This window comes from Myotis yumanensis, unplaced genomic scaffold (assembly GCF_028538775.1).
Source record: "Myotis yumanensis isolate MYYU_CA2020_CCGP unplaced genomic scaffold, mMyoYum1.0.hap1 SCAF_2, whole genome shotgun sequence".
Taxonomy (NCBI): Eukaryota; Metazoa; Chordata; class Mammalia; order Chiroptera; family Vespertilionidae; genus Myotis; species Myotis yumanensis.
The window spans coordinates 64,017,416-64,037,921 of NW_027223753.1; the positions used below are offsets into that span (position 1 = coordinate 64,017,416).

The following is a 20,506-nucleotide window of genomic DNA, read 5'->3' on the forward strand; positions in this document are numbered from 1 at the left end:
GTGCCTAGAATTAGGTCATCTGACCTTCATTTCAGTGCATTTCAGTGACCTTTTTGGGGGGATCAGGTTTACCTTCTTTGACTCTGTTAAAATAAACTATACCAATCTCCTGGCATCCTCCTGTGTTCTGTTATCTATGTATCCTGACTTCTTTCTATGCAACTGAATTAAATGGTTTTCCCAGCCATTTCCCCCTAGATCATGTCATGCATTTCTTTCACATTCCTAGAAAACCCTGGTCTGCTGGGACAAGCTGAGATCTCCATCCCCTTTGCCTCTTCAAGAATTTACAATACATATTTCCAAGTTAAAAATGAATGCTATCTGGGCCCAACAGTCTGTCCTATAGTACAAACTTTAAAATACTCAGTATCTTACATTTAAAACAGGAACAACTACCAGGTTGTCAGGTGAAGACTGGAAAACATGTTATTTCCATGGCCTAGAGAAGTTGAGATGAGACAACTATCCAAAAAGTAATTTCACTTTTAACAAAAACCCTCAGGTAAGTGTTCTCTTAGAGGCTTATGAGACTGAAGCCACAATATATTCATCAAGTATGCACCAAAGTATGAAAAATGAATAACATTTACATGAACTACTTAGATAAAATATGGTGTATGTTAAGAAAGGAACTAAATTTGGAAGAGGAAACATAGATAATAAAAAACGAAAAAATTAATTAATGACTGACCAGAGGTAAATTCTAAGGGAGAAATGCAAATTATTTTGTTTAGACATGAGTTATATGGAATCCACTTTAGGATTTTACTAAACAAAACGGAAAATATGCACCTTTTACATCAGTGTTTCTCATTAATTATGTTTAATTACCAATTTCAGAAATAATCGATTTTGGCTAGCATGGATGTTGTAACTCTGAATAACTATCTTTGTAGAAGCCACAGAACTTTCTACCCTCTTATTTGGGACTCCAAATCTTTTAGGGGTGTAGCAGAGTTAAAGTATGAACTGCATTCTTAGCTATAAAAGTCTTATAATGTTATAGGTAGACCTTTTGTTAAGAATCCATTTATCTGAAGTAGTTATACTACTAAAAGCATGCACTTACCATGTGCTAAATGAATTACTTTAGTCCATCATGACAATCTTGTAATTATTATTATCATTCCCAAGTTACACATGGGAAAACTAAGGGAAGTGAGGTTTTATTTACTTACTAACATAATTGGCAGCAGGCAGAGCTAGGATTCACACATAGCTCTGCTTTCACAGCTTGGACCTCAAACCTCTAAGCCAGTGGTTCTCAACCTTGGCTGCACATTGGAATCACCTGGGAATCTTTTTAAAATGATCAGAAAATCCTCCGGAAATTCTGTTTCTTTGTTACTAATGTTGTGGCCCCACCCCATAACAAAGAAACAGAAGGATGAGGCCCAGAAATCAGCATTTTAAAAAGATTCCCAGGTGATTCTAATGTGCAGCCAAGGTTGAGAACCACTGCTCTAAGCCAAACCAGCAAATCAAATTGTAGACAAGGCTAATCATACCTAGTCTGGGTTGCATCTAGGAGTTTTGTTAATTAAACAATGAAAACAGGGGAAAAGCATTAGTAGTCTTAAATGACCAGTGTTTTACAATTCAGTAGCCGACACATAGCTGGCACTTAAGCAGATTGCAGGGACCCTCGGAGATCCCTTAGTGTAGTGTACTTCATTCCATTTAAGGAGGAACAGAGCCCAGTGATGTTGAAAACTTTACCAAATCATTCAGTTTGTTAGAACCTATCTCCCTTCACATTTCTATGCAGTGTTTTTTCCACTGTAATGTATGCAGTAATCAGCTGGTTACAAGAATTTCTGCATTTCCAAAAACAATTTGAACACCAGAACGCTGGAGCTGGAACTAGAACTCTGTTGAAGAGAATATATCTTGAAATAAGTTAAAATGCAACTTAGAAAACTTTTAGTTGCATATGATGTTACTTTAAAATATTCCAACCAGGGTGATTTTTCAACCAAAACCATCCTATAAGGGAGATTACTTAAAAATTTTAATTTGAAAGTCATTTTTAAAGCCTAGGCTTTATTAATAGCCAGATAATTAGTATAATAATTAGCTACTTAATTATATTGCAGAATTCTAAAATAATCGGGAGGGAAGCAATTTTACCTTACTAAATTTTGCTGCATATTTTCGACCTTCATTAAAATTTGGACCCCAGTCTGAGAGCGAATGTAGGCTTTCAATCTGAAATAAAAATACTACATTAAAAAAGCAATTTTTAATATATTTCAAGCTAGTGTCATAGAAGAGCATTTATGAATAGCTAACAATTTTTAAAATTTATCTATACAAGCATAGAAAAAAGGTTAAATGCATTTTCTAACCAAGGATCTGAATTTTTGAAAAGGTACCTTTCTCACCCTGGCTGGTGTTGCTCAGTACTTAGAGTCAGCCCACGCACCAAAGGGTTGTGGGTCCGATTCCTGGTCAGGGACACATTACCTGGATTGCAGGTTTGAATCCCAGTTCTAGTTGGGGTGCAGTGCATATGGAAGTCAACCAATCGAATTATTATTTCTCTCTCTCTCTCTCTCTCTCTCTCTCTCTCTCTCTCTCTCTCTCTCCCTCTCTCTCCTCTCCCGCCCCGACCCCCACCTTCCACTCTCTCTGAAAAAAAAAAAAAAAAAAAAAAAAAAAATCAATGGAAAAAATATCCTGAGGTGAGGATTAACAACAACAACAACAAAATTACCTTTTATTCCTTTCTGTATAATTAAAGAACTTAAAAATAACTATTTCAGTAATTAATCTTGCTATTTAACTTCTTTAATGTATGCAATTAAGTGGCAAGTATTTTGTGTTATTACCAGATATCTGAACAATAATAACAACTGGATTCTCAGTAATTAGAATGAAACAACTATTATACCTGTCCCAAGACACTGTTTGATATGTGACATGGATCTGATTCAGTCTTGTGCTCTACCTTTTATCAAAAGTACATGCTGAGATTTAACTAGAACTGAATCAGACATTTCAGAATCCACTCAGTATAAATTTTAAACACCAAGTTACTGGAGCCAAACCAAGCATTCATATCCCAAGCAGGTACCATCTGGTGAAAAGAAAGTCAACTGGGTTCCTGCCTAGGAACACTAATAACAAGCACTCTAATAATAGTTCCCTTTTTAAAGCACTGCCTAATATGGGCTAAGCCTTGTAGTAGGAACTTATATATGCTATTTTTTAAGCTTCATAAGAATCCTATCTAGTATATTATCATCAATCTCATATTAATAATGAAAAAAATTAAGGCCCAGAAGTGAAGTAATTTACCCTGATCACATAGCTTATAAGGAACTGAGCTAGTTATTCTAACCAGACCTTCATTACTGATTCTTTCCACTATGCTATGTTAATTATTTTTGTCCATGTTGTATTTTTGGACAGGAGACAGAGTATATCTTAGTTTTATGAAGAGTTGGCTGAAACAGGATTTCCTGCCTGTAATAGTTACTTGGAAACTCCTAATTTTCATTTTTGGGTTCAACCTGAAAGGCATTTTGGTTTAAGGGTTAAGAGTGTAGACACTGACTCCAGACTGCCTGGGTTTGAATCCCAGTTTCCCTGATTAGCTACATGAAGTCACTTAACCTCTTTATGGCTCAATTTTCCCTTCTGTGAAATGGCTATAATACCAGTAATCTACCTTATTGGTTATTGTGAGGATTAAATGAATTAATACATTTATCATTATCTGCTTCAAAGAGTCTGGGACACAGTACAGAGTAAGTACGGACTACTGTTATAAATATCCAAAAGCAGCATCTCTGACTGACAAATCCTTGAGTAAAAACCAAGGAAATGGAGCAGAAAGTAAATGGCACTGACATATCACATTCTAATAAAGTCGTGACTTCCCATATTAAATATGCACATAACAAATATCTCAACATTTTAAATAATTCAGAAAGTGAAAATATTTTAAAAACATACCTTTGACGAATTACAGGATCAGACTTTTCTGGGTCAATGTAAGTTGCTAAGATTTCATTAATAGTTTTATCGTCGGGTACTCTTTGCAACAAAGAAAACAAAAACAAACTTATTATTTATAATTTTCTAATAAAGGTGTTAACTTAGAATTACTAAATCTTATAGTGTTTTTGTTTAAGTAATTAAACACAGACCTTTTATTTTACTCTTGGCAAAATATAATGGCTTGTTAAGCATAAATTACTTAGAAAAATAGCTTTAAAAGATTTCTTGGACACACATAACAAAGTCTTAAAAAACATTATTTTGAGAGGATCCTTATAAATTAATCACAAAAATATGAAGCCTCTTTTAACACGCACCTATGCTCAAAGATGAAAAGGAAGAAGTCAGGATGAAATACATTTGAAAGTTGTAGAAATAAAAAACCTGAAAAAAGGTTTCAGATGATGCTAATTTCAGTGCACGTTCAAGTTTATTCATAATAAATCATAAGACCAGGTTAAAAATTGGATACTGCTTTCTCTGGAAACAAAGCATGTTAGGTTTCCCAACTTTTCTATATGTATTGTTCTAAATATAAAGCTGTAGAAACAAAACTAAGACAATGTTTTGAACTAGTAACTAAAAGTTGCAAGGCAACATTTAAAATGTAAAATGCGTAAAATGGCAAATATGTAACTTTTCTCAATCATTTACACATATTCTTATATACTGTTTTGCTAAATAGCCCTATCTGAAAAATTTAAGTCTTTTCACTGTCTCTCATTTGATATGCACCTTCACATAAAGTTTTTCAACTAAAATCTATATGACAATGACAAGAAGGGGCACTATCCATTATATTTAGATATATGCTAAATATATTAATTAAAAAGCAACTTTAAAGTTTTCATAACTCAAGGAATCAAATTGTACACAACCATTAAAACTTTTAAATGATACTTGAAAATGTTCACAATATGGAAAAAGGACAAAAACTACTTATGTAACTTAATTCCAATTATGAATATATGTATGTACATTTCTAAAATAATGTATTTGCTGCAGACACACATTACTATAGTAGTAATCCCTGCTAATGTTTGCATTTCATTGTATCAATACACCACAACTTAGTTATCCACTCTACCACTAACACACATTTATTGACATCACATTTAAGTTAACAAGTTCTTAATAGACAGTGGTGATACTATACCTTTTTTCTATGTACACAGCTTGACTCTGAGGAAACTGGAGCTTCACATGCCAACAAAACTGTTGTTTTCTAAGAGAGAAAATAATCACATGAGGCTCAAGATAGTCAATAAAAGTATGAACACAAATCAAACTTCCTAAATTTTTGTTTTCAGAGAATAATTCTAAAAGTATTCTTAGATTTTAACATGTATTTTCTACTAAGAGTTATTACTCTTTTCTAGGATTCTTAGAGGCTATATTTTTCAAGCAATATACTTGGAAGAGTTTTTAAGGAGAAAAAAAAATGAAGTGAAACAGTTCTGAATTCCAAAGACTTCACATTCCCAAATTAAAAGGCAATTTCTCATAAATCAGGGGCATTTGAGATCAGTGTGCTACTACTTAAAGTTTACAAATAAAATTTCCTCATGGCTAAATACAATGAGCTGATGTCTCTGCCTGACTAGTCTGGAAATTAGGTGAATGAAGTATTGTCTGGTTGAGACCAGCTGGCCGCAGATACACTTATGAGCCATGAGTATGTGCATTCAGTAGCAAAACAGCAGACAAGTCGGTTGCTAAGCAGAATGCACTCTAGGCTAGAGTCCCTTTGCTTTCAAGTCTAAACTTTGATAAAGGATAGACAGTAATAAATAAATGTCTGATTTTAGAAAAATGACCATATGTTCTATTTAACATCTCTAAATTTGGTGACACTAGACACCATTCCTTTAAAAAAAATATTTAACGCTGCTCAAAACATTAATCCATCAGAGAAATTTAAATATCTTCATTACATGATGGTTTTACACATTTTTTCCCTTGCTTAGAAGAAATTTCTAACAACTCACTTGCCAGTTAATGGCCGGCAGCATGCCAAAGCAATGGTCAGCATCTTCTACAAATCTATGCCTTAGCCACATGGCCCCCAAATCTAGAATAATTTTCATTTAATACAATTCAGGAGAGTATCTCCAAAAATTTATATGATTTAGGTCAGGGGTAGGGAACCTTTTTTCTGCCAAGGGCCATTTGGATATTTATAACATCATTCATAGGCCATACAAAATTATCAACTTAAAAATGAGCCTGCTATAATTGGTTAAACATTTAATTAACTCACCCCTAATGCTTTGCCAAGGCCAGACCGAATGATTTTGTAGGCCTTAAATAGCCCGCAGGCTGTAAGTTCCCCACCCCTGATTAGTCAAACTTTTTTAAAAGACAATGACTATAAAATCAAGTAAAAATCCTTCTACTAGGGTAATTTATCACAGATCTGTTTATGGAAATTTTCTTTAATAAAAGGACAGATTTTGGCACTAGCTAGAAAAAAATATGCTTGATTATGCTTATGTTGATAGTGCCATTTATAAGAAACAATCATTTTAATATTGTTTTGATAGAACAAAGTTGTACAGCACCCTTTACTAATTTAAAGGCCAGATGTCTAATATCTCAGAGGGAAAAAAAAAACACCTATAAATTCTGAACGCAGATACAGCAGTTACTGGTTTCAAATAAATAATTCTTCCCAAAGAAAATATCTTGCAATGTTTGTTACCTGTGAAACTGGCATAGTACAATATCACCATCAAGACAGTGAGAGTTACCACATTTCTCTCATTATAAGAAATAAACTGGTATTTTAATCTTAATGCATAAGAGTTTCTTTCTAAACATATTTTTTTTTCCATGTTAAGTTACAGGGGGAAAAATTATGAACTTGTCATCTTATGGAATTGTAAATCATAATCACCCCAAGTATTGCTTGCTTAATTTCAAGAACCATTTACCTTTCTTAACATTCAGTAGACCCTAAATACCTTCAGAAAGTACTCAACATTCCAAAAACAAGAGAACCCCTGGAAATAATTTTGTTTGCTGCAGTTAACTACTTGTGGTTACAAGGAAGTCAGTCATTACTGAGTAATTATATCTACACTAGAGGCCCGGTGCATGAATTTGTGCATGGGTGGTGTCCCTCAGCCTGGCCAGCGATCAGGGCCAATTGGGCCAATTGGAGCCGTCTGGCCCAGTCCTGATTGGGGCCGGCCGTGGGGAGGTTGGCTGTGGGAGCGCACTGACCACCAGGGGGCAGCTCCTGCATTGAACGTCTGCCCCCTGGTGGTCAGTGTGCATCATGGCGACCGGTCATAATGGTCACTTAAGCTTTTATATATATAAATATATAGATTAGAGGCCCGGTGCACAAAATTAGTTGGGGGGGGGGGGGGGGGAAGAGGGGGTTCCTTCAGCCCCGCCTGCACCCTCTCCAATCCAGGATCCCTCTCGCAATCTGGGACCACTGGCTCCTAACCACTCGCCTGCCTGCCTGATCAACCCTAACCACCTCTGCCTGCCGGCCTGATCGCCCCCTAACTACCTCTGCCTGTAGGCCTGACCATCCCCTAACAGCCTCTGCCTGTCCTCCTGGATGTCCCTAACTGCCCCCCGCTGCTGGCCTGGTCACCCCTAACTGCCTCTGCCTTGGCCTCCGCCACCGTGGCTTTGTCTGGAAGGACGTCCGATCTAATTAGCATATTACCCTTAGATTGCTAAATTATCTATACTAATAAAAGGGTAATATGCTAATTAGACCAGACAAGGCAGAGGCGGTTAGGGGCAATCAGGTAGGTAGGCAGAGGCGGTTAGGGGTGATCAGGCAGGCAGGCAGGTGAGTGGTTAGGAGCCAGCGGTCCCAGATTGTGAGAGGGATGTCCAAGGGGTCCCAGATTGGAGAGAGTGTAGGCTGGGCTGAGGGACCCTCCCTCCCTCCCCGTGCATAAATTTCGTGTACCAGGCCTCTAGTGACTATTATAAAAAAATACTCAATTTACTCATACTCAAATTTAACCAATTTGCCATATTTTCTTCTTTTAAGAAATAAGAGGTTATTGATAGGGCTAATGATCCTTTGTACTGTTCCTTAATTCAATTTCCTTCTTATCATCAGAGGTAACTATCTTGAGATTGGGTGTGTATTCTTGCCATATTTGGTTTTATATTATATCTATATCTATCTGTAAACAGTATAATGTTTTGTGTGACATTAACACTTATTTTAATGATTTCATACACTAAATATCCCATGCCTTGTTTTCAGTTATATTATGGATTTAGAGGTTTATTTATGAAAAATATACATTAGTTCATTATTTTTAACTGTTTGTAAAGTATCCCATTGTGTGAAGAATGTCAAATCTATTTATTCATTCTCTACTGATAGACATTATGACTACTTCCAATTTTTACCACTTGTTCTTTCATATTAAATCATAGTAAAGAAAAAATAAAAGAATATCCCCAGGGATCAGGCTATCATTTACCTCAACTGATATACAGAACTAAACATTAATTTTTTTAGCCTATAGTAGTAGTATAGGAGGCATTTAAGAACAGTAATTCAGAATCCAGTGTGTGTGTGTATGTGTGTGTTTTGGGGGGGCAGTAATTCAGAGTAAATGATTTAAGTAAAGGAATGGGCAAAGAGAGGTTAAAGAGTGTTATATAGGAATTCCTAAAATGAGCAAGTTAATTATCTCTAAACTAGTTTCCAATTCTTTAGTGTTCCTGAAATTGATGTAATCTGACATGGCCAATCAAATCTATTCCTAAGTCTCAAAGAATTAAAAATTTGTTTCCCATAGTGCATTATTATATACTACTAGAAGCCCAGCACGCGAAATCATGTGGACCCCGCTCACCCACGCTGATCTTTGGTCGTTACAGCATTAGGGCCACTGGGTTTTTATAATATAGATATGTAAAAAATACACATAACCAAAATCCCAAACTGTGAATAATGTCTTCTAAAAGAAAATACTTTGTAAAAAAAATTAAGGTTAATGCTTCAGTAAGTATCTTTGGGCATATGTAAATTGTTTTCTATATTTTGGATTATTTTCTAAAGACAGATTCCAAAAAGCAGAATCATTAGGATAGAACAGGGTTTTTTTTAACCTCGGCAGTGTTGACATTTTGGTCCAGATAATTCTTCTTGTGGAGGTGGGCAGTAGACACGATGTTTAGCAGCATCCCACCCAGGTCTCTACCCATGAGATGACACTGTCAATACCCACTCTCCCAGCTGTGACAAATAAAAATGCTCCCAAATATTTCAAATGTCCACTGGGAGGCAAAATCATCACTGTTTGAGGACCACAAGACAGAAGTTTAAACATTTACTATTACTCCTAATGCATTAGGACTATTCTTTTCTAAATTTGGCAAAATGCCTGCCACTATAATAATGTCATTGTGTCCTTGCAATATTTACCAATATTCTCAATAATAAAAATACTGAAGGGGAGAGGTGAAAAAAGTGAAGGAATTAAGGAAAAAACACCACAAAAAAACCTCAAACCTCATAGACAACATTATAGTCATTACAACAGGGAAATGGGTGAGGGAGGCAGGATTGGATAAAGGGGAATAAATAGTGATGGAAAGAGACATGACTTGGGTTGGTGAACACAATACCGATGATGCATTATAGAATTGTAAATTATATAGGTTTAATTGTAATATAATTAAAACCTATATGATTTTATTAACTAATGTAATCGCAATCAATTAAAAAATAATACTGTACTCCAAGGCATATGTTTAGAGTTTGATAGTTACTGGTGGCCATTCTTAAACCTAATGTTGCCTTCTGGACAACCTGACAAAATAACAGAAATACTGAGTCCCATGAAACTGAAGTAACCATTCATGCACAGCAAGCTTTTTCTCTTCCTCCTCAAATATCAAAACACACACACACACACACCATGCATTCTCAATGGGGATAGCAAACTGGTTCTTGGGAGGGTAAAAATAATCCTAGATATTATAATGGTTTGTGGCCTCCCAAAAGGCCACTGTATATTAACAGATACACAGTGTATTTGTGGTAACAAAATACCATGCAGGGCAATAGATGGTAAATATCTGAAAAGGCCCTTTGGGAGGCAATAATGAAAAAAAAAAGTTGAGAAACACTTAGATGATACATGTATTATATGAGGAAAATAAATATTATTTATATGTACTTGGTTTTGGTGAGTTAATACAGGACACTTATTTAACAACTCTTGCTTACTAGAAACTGTTAAGGATCATTCAATTCCATAGTTTCAAGAAAGTGATATGTGGATGAAGACAAAAATTTGGGGGGAAATTCTATACCCATATACTCAATTATTCTTCTGACTTCATGATACTAGATCACTAAAGTCATCAGATACTTTTAAATGGCACTTGATACTATAAAATGTTCAAGCTCATTTATAACCGAAGTAAGTAATGCAAAAATAAATTAAATATTTTCATCTACCAGATTTACAAAGATGTTGTTAAAATTAGAAATGTTAGGGAAGAGTGGTAAATGGACATGCTGTATTATTGACAGGAGTATAAACTGGTTCAAGTTTCTGGTGGTTCAATTCTATAAAGCTATGAATAAAAATTTATAATGAAAAAATATTTTTGACTCAACAGTTTCATTCCCATAAATTTATCCCAAGGAAATATTTGGAGAAGTAACAACATATATGTAAAATGTCCATTGTACCCCACTTCTTATAACAGAAAGAAAAAAATAGAAATAATCTAAATGTATATAATCAGAAAATTGATTAAATGAATCATGTAGATCTACATAATGCTGAGAGGAAAAATTATATGCACTAGGATAGAAAAAATGTGTTAAATGATGGCATTTGTATTTTAAAATATATCCTCATACATGTATTTACAAGAATAAATATATGCCCCAAACTTTTAACTATGGGACTTAATGAAGCTTAGAAGAAGAATACTGGTCTTTAACTGAGAATATTCTGCCATGAGTTCATAACCAATGTCTACTTACAATGAATTTAATGTTTAGAGACTAAAGATGAAACTGGATATGTGGATTAATATCAGAATATAAAGGGCCCTGAATGTTCTACTAAACAGTATGAATTTTATTCTCTTGTTAATACACCACCAACAAAGATTTATAAGGAAGGTGAAATGAAGGCTTAAAGAGAGATTCATCCTCCTCCTGCTTAACTCTCACAGTAAGTATTTCTATAGTACATTCAGGACATTAACTTTTCAGCCATTGTTTGTAGTTATTAAGGGAAGTATTTTCCACTACTTTTGAGAAAGCACATTAACATATTATGTCTGTTCAAATATGCCTGAAATTTCTACTTCCGGTTTTTAAATACTAGTGACTCCATGAAGTAAATAAGCTGAAGCCAGACTTTCCACATGTCTGATCTCCAGAATATTATACCATAATTAAAGATTATAAAAACTATCAGTAGATCCTTCTGCCAGAGCACTAGCAAGTAGTAATAGTAGTAACGATAGTATATTAAGTGCTTTTTATGTCAGACATTATTTTAAATACATGTATTAATTCATTTAATCCTTCTAACTCTATACAAATGCTCCCCCTCCTTTTTTTCTTTTCCTTTTTTCCATTTTACAGATAAGAAACATTAAGGTAGAGAGAAGAAAGCCACTCCTCCAAGGTCATTATTCAGCTTAAAAGTGGCAGTATAATCTATTCTACTATTATGAAATTACCAGAATTGAAAATTCAACAACAAACCATGTATTTTTCTGTGTTAATTCAAAAGTATTTCAATTATATTTTATTTTTAAAATTTGCCTTAATATTTTAAAATCCTCTTAAAGAGTTATAGTTATACTAGCAATCCCATACCACCATCCTCCTTCCTAACCCATCACTATACTTTGATAAATGGACCCATCCCCATCTCCAGAGATCCACTTACTGGTTGGCTTAAGAAAATCATTATCTTTTATTCTCCTGAACACAATGGCTCAGGATTGGGCAGATGGCCTAGGTGATCCAATCATAATGAATTTTAGGTTTCTTGTTCAGTATGCTGGGAAAAAAGAACTCGTGGATATTTACTGTAATCCAAACTGTTACTGCGAGCATCCTATGACCATGAGGATGCAGTTGACACCACAGAGGAGACTATGGAGAATCAGCAATAAACTCGGTCCCTGATAAAATACTTGAGCCGCAGTATCTATTAAACCTGAAGTCCATCCTACCTCTGGACATTCAATTATGAGAGCCAATAATACACACTTTTTATAGCTCAAAGCAGTCTGAATTGGGTATTTTATTTCATGCATAGAAAGCATACTGATACAAGGGATTATAGTTCTTCTTTCTAGATTTCATCTTTCATTTCTAAGCAACAGAAAAAGAAGATAGACTAATCTGTAAATTGCCAACTATTATAAAACTTGGAAGCAGCAAATAACACATGAAGGAATTTCAGGAAAAAATGTGTATTGGCTGTAAAATCATATGTATGAATGAGAGAGTGGGAGGGAGGGAAAAAGGGGAAGAGAGAGTCACAATGATTGGTTGCCTCCCGCACCACCGCCCCCTCCCCGCCGTGGGGCCCAGGATCAAATCTGCAAACCAGGTACATGCCCTTGACCAGGAATTGAACCCAAGACCCTTCGATGCAGGGGCCAACACTCTAACACTTAACCACAGCATATTTTAATTTAAAGCAGAAAGAAAATCTACCAAATTTTAAAATCTTCAAGAAAAAAAACATACAAAATGATCTATGTAATCCTTTACTCAGAGGCATTTTTATCTTTTTAAATGTATTTCAAGATCAAAATTTAAAGTTTTAAAAATAAAAAAACTATTCCTCATAAAATAATCCATCTATTTTATTAGAGCTGGTACCATAATAAGTGTTTTTGGAAGACTGAATACACATGATCTGTGTAGTTACTTAGCATGGATTAAAATTACTGGAATTGAGGAGAATGAAAACCAAAATTTTACGTCTCACATTATTATAAAAATACTTTGAAAAGTTCTAGTTATATATTACATTTTGCTTTTTAAAAAATTAGTTTCACCACTAGATAATAATAATAGGAAACAGATTAAGTATGTGGTATTGGCTTTAGTAGACTGTATATTAAGAAAATGGATGTAGTAGGGGAAGATCAAAATGAAAAAGAACATTTTGCTTCAAATAACTAATAAATACTTGAGCACTTAACAAAGCAAAGCAATTCTCAACTGGAAGTGGTACCAACCACTTGTGGGGGCATTTGGAAATGGCTGGATAGTTTTGACTGTTCCAACACTGGGGAGTACTTTAGACATTCAGTGGGCAGGGACCAGAAATGCTAACCTTCCTGTACTGCATGGGAAAGTCCCATACAACAAAAAATTGTCCTGTTGAAAATGCCAGTAGAGCCCCTACTAAGAAACACTAGAATGCAGAAAGGAGAGCAGATATATGCATACCAAAATCTGAATACCAGCACTAAATGCTGGCATCTGTTTCATATTAACTGTGGAGAAAATATGTATTATAGGAATTCAGGCAAAGGAGAAATAATGGAGAAGATGAGCTACTTTCACAGATGGCTATGAAATAGGGAAGGGGAAGACATTCTAGGATTAAGAATAGTGAGCAGCCTGGGTACATTTAGTTGAATCCATTAGGAAATCAGGTGGGGACTATGAAAATCCATATTTATTATGGATCCTCATAGGAACAGGAAACTTTTCTAATCAGAGTATGGCTGTAGCTAAACTCTCTGGCATGGCATATAAGGTCCCGAAAGGCCCAGCCCCATTCCCTACCACTTACCAACTCCCACTCAAGTTTCTAGACCAGGGGTGGGCAAACTTTTTGACTCGAGGGCCACAATGGGTTCTTAAACTGGACCGGAGGGCCGGAACAAAAGCATGAATGGAGTGTTTGTGTGAACTAATATAAATTCAAAGTAAATATCATTACATAAAAGGGTACGGTCTTTTTTTTTTTTTTTTTTTTAGTTTTATTCATTTCAAATGGGCCGGATCCGGCCTGCGGGCCATAGTTTGCCCATGGCTGTTCTAGACGCACCAAACTACTTACATTTTCTACTCTATCTTTTACATCTGTTATTTTCACAAGATCATCCTTCCTTTCTGTCTGGATAAAAATCTTGACTCAAAAGCTCCTCCTGTCTTTCAAATATCTGCTTGAATTCTATTTTCTCTTGGGGGTCTTTCCAGTCCCCAGCTCTCGATGAATAACACTTCTCTGAGGCGGGGCAGTGAGCCTCCTTTATGCTCCCATAGCACTCCAGGAGTACCCCTCAGAGGATTTACTATGTCAGAGCAGTGGCTACACGATGTGTGTTTGCTGACTTGACTTGTCTTTCACTGACTGACCTACTTGAGAAAAAGGACAGTGAGTTACTGGCACATAAGTGGTTTTCAGGTAGAGGTAAACAGCAAATCCATCTGCTACTTTAAAAAAAAAAAAAGACAATTTTTTAGACCACTTTTAGAGTCACAGCAAAATCAAAAGGAAGATACAGAGATTTCCCATGTAGCCTCTGTCCTCACAAATGCATATCCTCATCCAGTACTTTTTAAAAATAAGGGTGCCTAAGCTCTACCCTTGTCTCAATGAATTAAGGAATTCTAATGGTCAGTACAGGTTATCTGCATGTTGAAATTATGACAGGCATTGTAGATTGAAAACTGGCAATATTATTGTCCCCATCTTACAAAAAAGGCAACAGGTACAGAGAAGTAACTTTCCAAGAACACTCCCTTATACATAAAGATTACATTTTGTCACGTTTAATACAAAATGAACATTCAATAATTAACTATATTACCATTCCTCTTTTAAAAAGCAAACACACCAAGGATGAGTTATGTTATTTTGCTTAATGAGAAATACTTGAAACATTATATTTCCAACTTCCTGAATGTTAGAAATTTCAAGTGGGGTCAGGGATAAGAAAGGGTAGTTAATTTGGGGTACAACACCTGAGAGCCAGGTAACCCAAGGCCAGGAAATGAGATGACAAATTTCACCTACTGGCAATTCTGAGGTATGGTCACTGAGGTATCTGTGTGCTAATGACTCCTGTGGGCACAGAAGCATTAAAGGGTTCTGAGCAAGTGACCATCATCCCACCTGGCAGCAGTGTATATAAGAGTGACTGCGGTGAAGAGTCGCTGAAGGTAGGAGAGTACTTAGAATTCCCCAACAGTCCAGGGAGAGACAAGCTGGAGAATACAGCAGATAAATGCTGCAGTGAAGGAAACGAAAGGAACACATTTCCAGAGGCACATCAGGAAGGAGCAGGCTTGGTTGACTAGGGAAGGACTCCCCTAGGAGAACCAGTTTGGGAACCCCAAGATGATCCAGAGAGTTTGGTTTTTCCATTTCCATGAATGCTGGTTAACTGCTGTTGTGGAAAGGTACATTCTCCATGAAACTACATCATAGGAACTTCCTATGTCTACATGGCCTCAGTAAGGAAATGCATGATTGGGGAATCATTAGGTTTCTATTCTTTCACACTGTTTTCTAAGTCTCTGCTGACGCTCTGAAATTATTCCATCAAGTTCTATCAAAGCTGTTATGGCAGAGAAACAGAAGAGCTAAACATTTCAATCAGTTACCAAGTTTGTACTAAGCACCTATTATGTAATCCTCCAAAGATCATTGCAAAATCTACTGTTCCCCCTCATGACCACAACTTCTAAACCCATCATTTCATTTTCTGTTGCTCTCTCTTTTCTAAAGTCAGTTTGCAGAAAAGTACAAAACTATATAAGACACCATGCAAAAAAAAAAAAGTACTATGTATTACCAAACAATTGTTCAGGAAAAAAAGTCCTACTGCCTCTTGCAGAGGTAGATTGGGTATATAAACTCAATATAACTAGAATGTTGTAATTTTATCCAAAGAACAAAAACTAATTTTTTAAATCCATATTAGGTTATTTCTTTACAAGAGAGACATCTAGTGGTTAGCTTCTAAAACAGGACTGGAGCTCAAATATTAATTCCCATGTTTGTTTAATAATGGGCACATTTCTACTATCTTAATCTAAGAGAGACCCATACACAGAGAGCTAAAGATCCCTGGGCCAAAAGGAAGCTAAAAACTCAGTTCTAACCTGACAGTGCTAATGATTGGTAAGGATTGGACTCTTAGAACTGAGCATTGAGGTCAGTTGGAGATAAGTAGAGATTTGAGAAGAAGGTCAAAAGTTGGGTCCATTTCTGGGGAATGGGTGGTTAGCCCACACACATAAAGAGTCCAAACCGGGAGTTATGCTAAAGATATTACTGGGGAAGGGTCTCAGTCCAATTCTTTTTTCCAATTGACAAGTTGAAGTACATTCTCCACCTCACGGCTAACTCTTCAGACCCAAGAAGCCAGGGAAATAAAAGTAGGAACTTTGTAACCAAATGAGACATGTTATCCAAGCACAATCAGTTTCCAGGTTTGATAGCCATGGCTTCCTGTAGCAAAACACTAAAAACCAACTAAGAGAGGGACAGCATGGGTAACATATGGAATTTCATGTAATATCAGAGTACTTTTCAAAGACTACATTTACAAGTTAAATGTATAATGGTCCTGCCCACAGTTATCACTGTTTCTTTATTATTTTATTCAATTTATTTTTTAATATATTTTTATTGATTTCAGAGACAAAGAGAGAGGGAGAGAGAGAAACATCAATGATTATAGAGAATCACTGCATGCCCCCTACTTGGAATTGAGCCTACAACCTGGGCATGTGCCTGACCGGGAATCAAACCATGACCTCCTGGTTCATAGGTCAACACTCCACCACTGACCCACAGCGGCCAGGCTAAATTATTGTTTTTTAAAATTCATTTACTTATTCTTAAAATATCCTTTATATGCACCTGGTCTAAACATTCAAAAAGATACAAAAGGGTACATAATTCTCATCCCTGTCCATCTCTATTCAATTTCCTTCCCTTAAGATAATCACTGTTACCAGTTTATAATACAAGCATATATGTAAAAAAAAAACCTTTATTTTCACACAATAGTAGCATACAATGAACATGGTTCTGCATCTATCTTTTTTCACTTAATATTTCTGGCAGTTAATCCACATTAGTACATTTAGAGCTGTTCCATTCTTTTTCCAGTATACTACAATTTATTTAGGCAGTCCACTATTGATGAATATTTAGATTCATACTGCTGTTTTGCTATCACAAACATTGTTGTACTGAGGTGATACATGTATATATGTACATGAAATACATATAAAGATACATGCATATGTATCTTCATTTTCCATATATATGATTGTATCTTTCAGACAGATTCCAAGTAGACTTGCAGGATGAACAGTAATATTCATGCCGTCTGGATCCACCTCTTTCCCACTAATGACCTTCTTTGTACTGGGGCCAGTGCTTATTTTAAACAATTAAGGCAGCATGGTAGAGAAGATAATTTGAAAACCCTCCCAACAGCATATAGTAAGAAACCTTGGAGACAAATAAAACAAACATAGTGAGCTCATCATAAAATGAGAAAAATCTTAGGGCCAAAAGGAAGCAGGAACTGAAAACCATAGTGGAATGCTTAAGGTACACATGGTCTGGAGGCCTTTGCCAATCTCGATAGCCAAAGAGCTTGTGTTTCAACTGCAACTGGGTAACATGAGGCAAGATCCTGGGCCACATAAACTGGATACCTCAAACTGAGATCACCGCATTAAATCAGTGAAAGGGTGAACCAGAAAAACACTGCCCACTAGCAAAGGGAGACAACAAGGAAACTTGTCCACTTCAGCTTGGACTCTAGGGAGAGAATAAGACAGATGGGGTGGGGAGAACAGTTTCAATTGAGAATGCCTAACTATAGCTTCCTCAAATGGGTTTGAGGTTCAGATTATTACTAGTAGTACAGCCTGAGAAACTTCAGAATCAGAAATTAAAGAAGGTCCTACATTGGTGCCACAGAGTATCTGACATAAGCAAATGCATATTAACTTTTATATAAACTTGAGTTCATAATGACATTTTAGAAGGAAAAAAAAACAATGAAACAAGTTATCATAATCAAGAATCTACAGAAACAGCAGGTAAGTAGTAACAACTTTCCAAGCACTTCAGATACTAGAATTAACTTACAAAGATAATAAGTGTCCTAAATTAGTGAACCAAGGGAAGCTTAAAACAAGAGAAAAGAATACGATTCTGTCTAAAAGACCAAATAGATTTGGGAAAGAAACAGAACTTCTAGAAATCCTGTATAATAAAAACCTAATATGCAAATCAACAGTCGAACGAATGGTCACTACGACACGCACTGACCACCAGGGAGCAGATGCTCAACGCAGGAGCTTCCTCCAGCCTGCAGGCCCCAGGCAAGCCAAGGTGGGTGTTAGCGCGCCCCCCCCCCCCCATCAGCTCACCAATCGCCCCACAGAGGGAGGTGACTGGCGGTGGGGGGCGGGGCTGGTGTCAGGCCAGCCAAGGTAGGTGCCAGCATGGGTCCCCCAATCACCCTGCAGGTCGCCCCACAGATCAGCCCTGATCGCTGGCCAGGCCTACAGACCCTAACCATGCACGAATTTCGTGCACCGGGCCTCTAGTAAAAAACATAACTGAAACAAACAAAACAACATGGGCTAAAGATTAGATTAATTAGACACAACTGAGGAGAGAATATAACTTGGATAATATAGCTGAATAAATTACCCAGAATGTAGCAAAGGCAAAGAAATAGAGATTAAGATAATTCATTAGAATTTTCCAGAACTGCCATACAAATCCCAAGGAAGATAAATAAAAAAGAAATCATATGAAGACACACATCATAGTGAAACTGCAAAACTTGAAAGACAAAGATCTTAAAAGCAAACAAATAAAACACCTTTCTGGGGTGATATTCCTATATTGATAGAGTATATGCATTTGTCAAAACCCAACTAATGTACACTTATGATTTGTACATTTCATTGCATGTGAATTTTACATCAATAAAAAAAGTGAGCTTCCTATCTTTCAGACAATTGTTTAAACTACAGCATATTTTTTTCCACTGAATATACCATGGATGTCAGTCCATGACAGTACTTCTACATCCAACTCTGTTTTTATTTAATGGTTACACAGAATTCCAATGCATGGAGTTACCCTTAGTAATTGAACTCAGTCCCATATTAATTGATACTTGAATTTTTACACTATTAAAAATAATGCTGTGACAGATATGTGTGTACATATATCTCTATGAACTACACTAATATATTTGTGGGCTAAATTCCTTGAGTAGGCATATATAACATTTTGACAAATGTTACCAAATTACCTTTTTTACTATTGACTAGTAATTTATACTCTCAAAGAGAGTGGAAGAGGAAAAAGCCTGGCTAACACAAACCTTCATTATATATTATTAATATAGTAGAGGCCCAGCGCACAGATTCATGTACAGGTGGGGTCCCTCAGCCTGGCCTGTGGGGATCAGGCCGAAACCGGCTCTCTGACATCCCCTGAGGGGTCCTGGATTGCGAGAGGGCACAGGCCAGGCCAAGGGACCCCACCAATGGATGATCGGGGCTGGAGAGGGACCGTGGGAGGGCTCCAGGACATGCCTGGCCTGTTTCACCTAGTCCCGATGGGCCAGACCTCAGAAGCAAGCTAACCTACCAGTCGGAGCATCTGGCCCCTGGTGATCAGTGTGCGTCATAGTGACTGGTCAAACAGTCAAACAGTCAGACACTTAGCATATTAGGCTTTTATTATATAGGATGTTTATAGCCACATATATATGTGTGTGTATGTGTATGTATGCATTTATTCTTATCCTTTGCCCATTTTCTTTTATTTTTTAAAATACATACATATACATACATACATACATACATACACACATACATACACATATATATCCTTAGCACTGCTGCGGAGATGGGAGAGGTTCCCGCCACTGCGCTCACTGTGGAGTGCACTGACCACCAGGGGGCAGCTCCTGCGTTGAGCATCTGCCCTCTGGTGGTTAGTGCGCATCACAGCAACCGGTCGTTCTGCCGTTAGGTCAATTTGCATATTAGCCTTTTATGCCTGTGGGATCAGGCTGAAACCGGCTCTCCAACATCCCCCGATGGACCCCAGATTGTGAGAGGGTGCAGGCCAGGCCAAAGGACCCCACCAGTGCATGATTGGGGCCAGGGAGGGGCATGGGAGGTTGGCCAGCTGGGGAGGGACTGCGGGAGGGCTCCAGGGCATGTCCAGCCCATCTTGCTCAGTCCCAATAGGACGGACCCCAGCAGCAAGCTAACCTACCGGTTGGAGCGTCTGCCCCCTGGTGGTTGGTGCACATCATAGTGACTGGTTGACTGTCTGCCCCCTGGTGGTCAGTGCACATCATAGCAAGTGGTTGAGCGGCCTTAGCATATCATTAACATATTACACTTTGATTGGTTGAATGGACAACCAGACACTTAGCATATTAGGCTTTTATTATATAGGATTATTGATTCAGAGAGGAAGGGAGAGGGAAA

General features: G+C 36.8%; 1 protein-coding gene across 1 annotated transcript in view; it reads right to left on the reverse strand.

The window, feature by feature from the left end:
- Positions 1-20,506, reverse strand: part of ZNHIT6 (zinc finger HIT-type containing 6) — a 56,794-nt gene that overhangs the window by 19,585 nt on the left and 16,703 nt on the right. The window contains exons 6-8 of the mRNA XM_070405504.1: positions 5,165-5,233; positions 3,964-4,044; positions 2,134-2,211 (exon numbers count right to left, since the gene is read on the reverse strand). Of these exons, the coding sequence (XP_070261605.1) occupies positions 2,134-2,211; positions 3,964-4,044; positions 5,165-5,233 (228 nt within the window). The remainder of the gene's footprint in view (positions 1-2,133; positions 2,212-3,963; positions 4,045-5,164; positions 5,234-20,506) is intronic.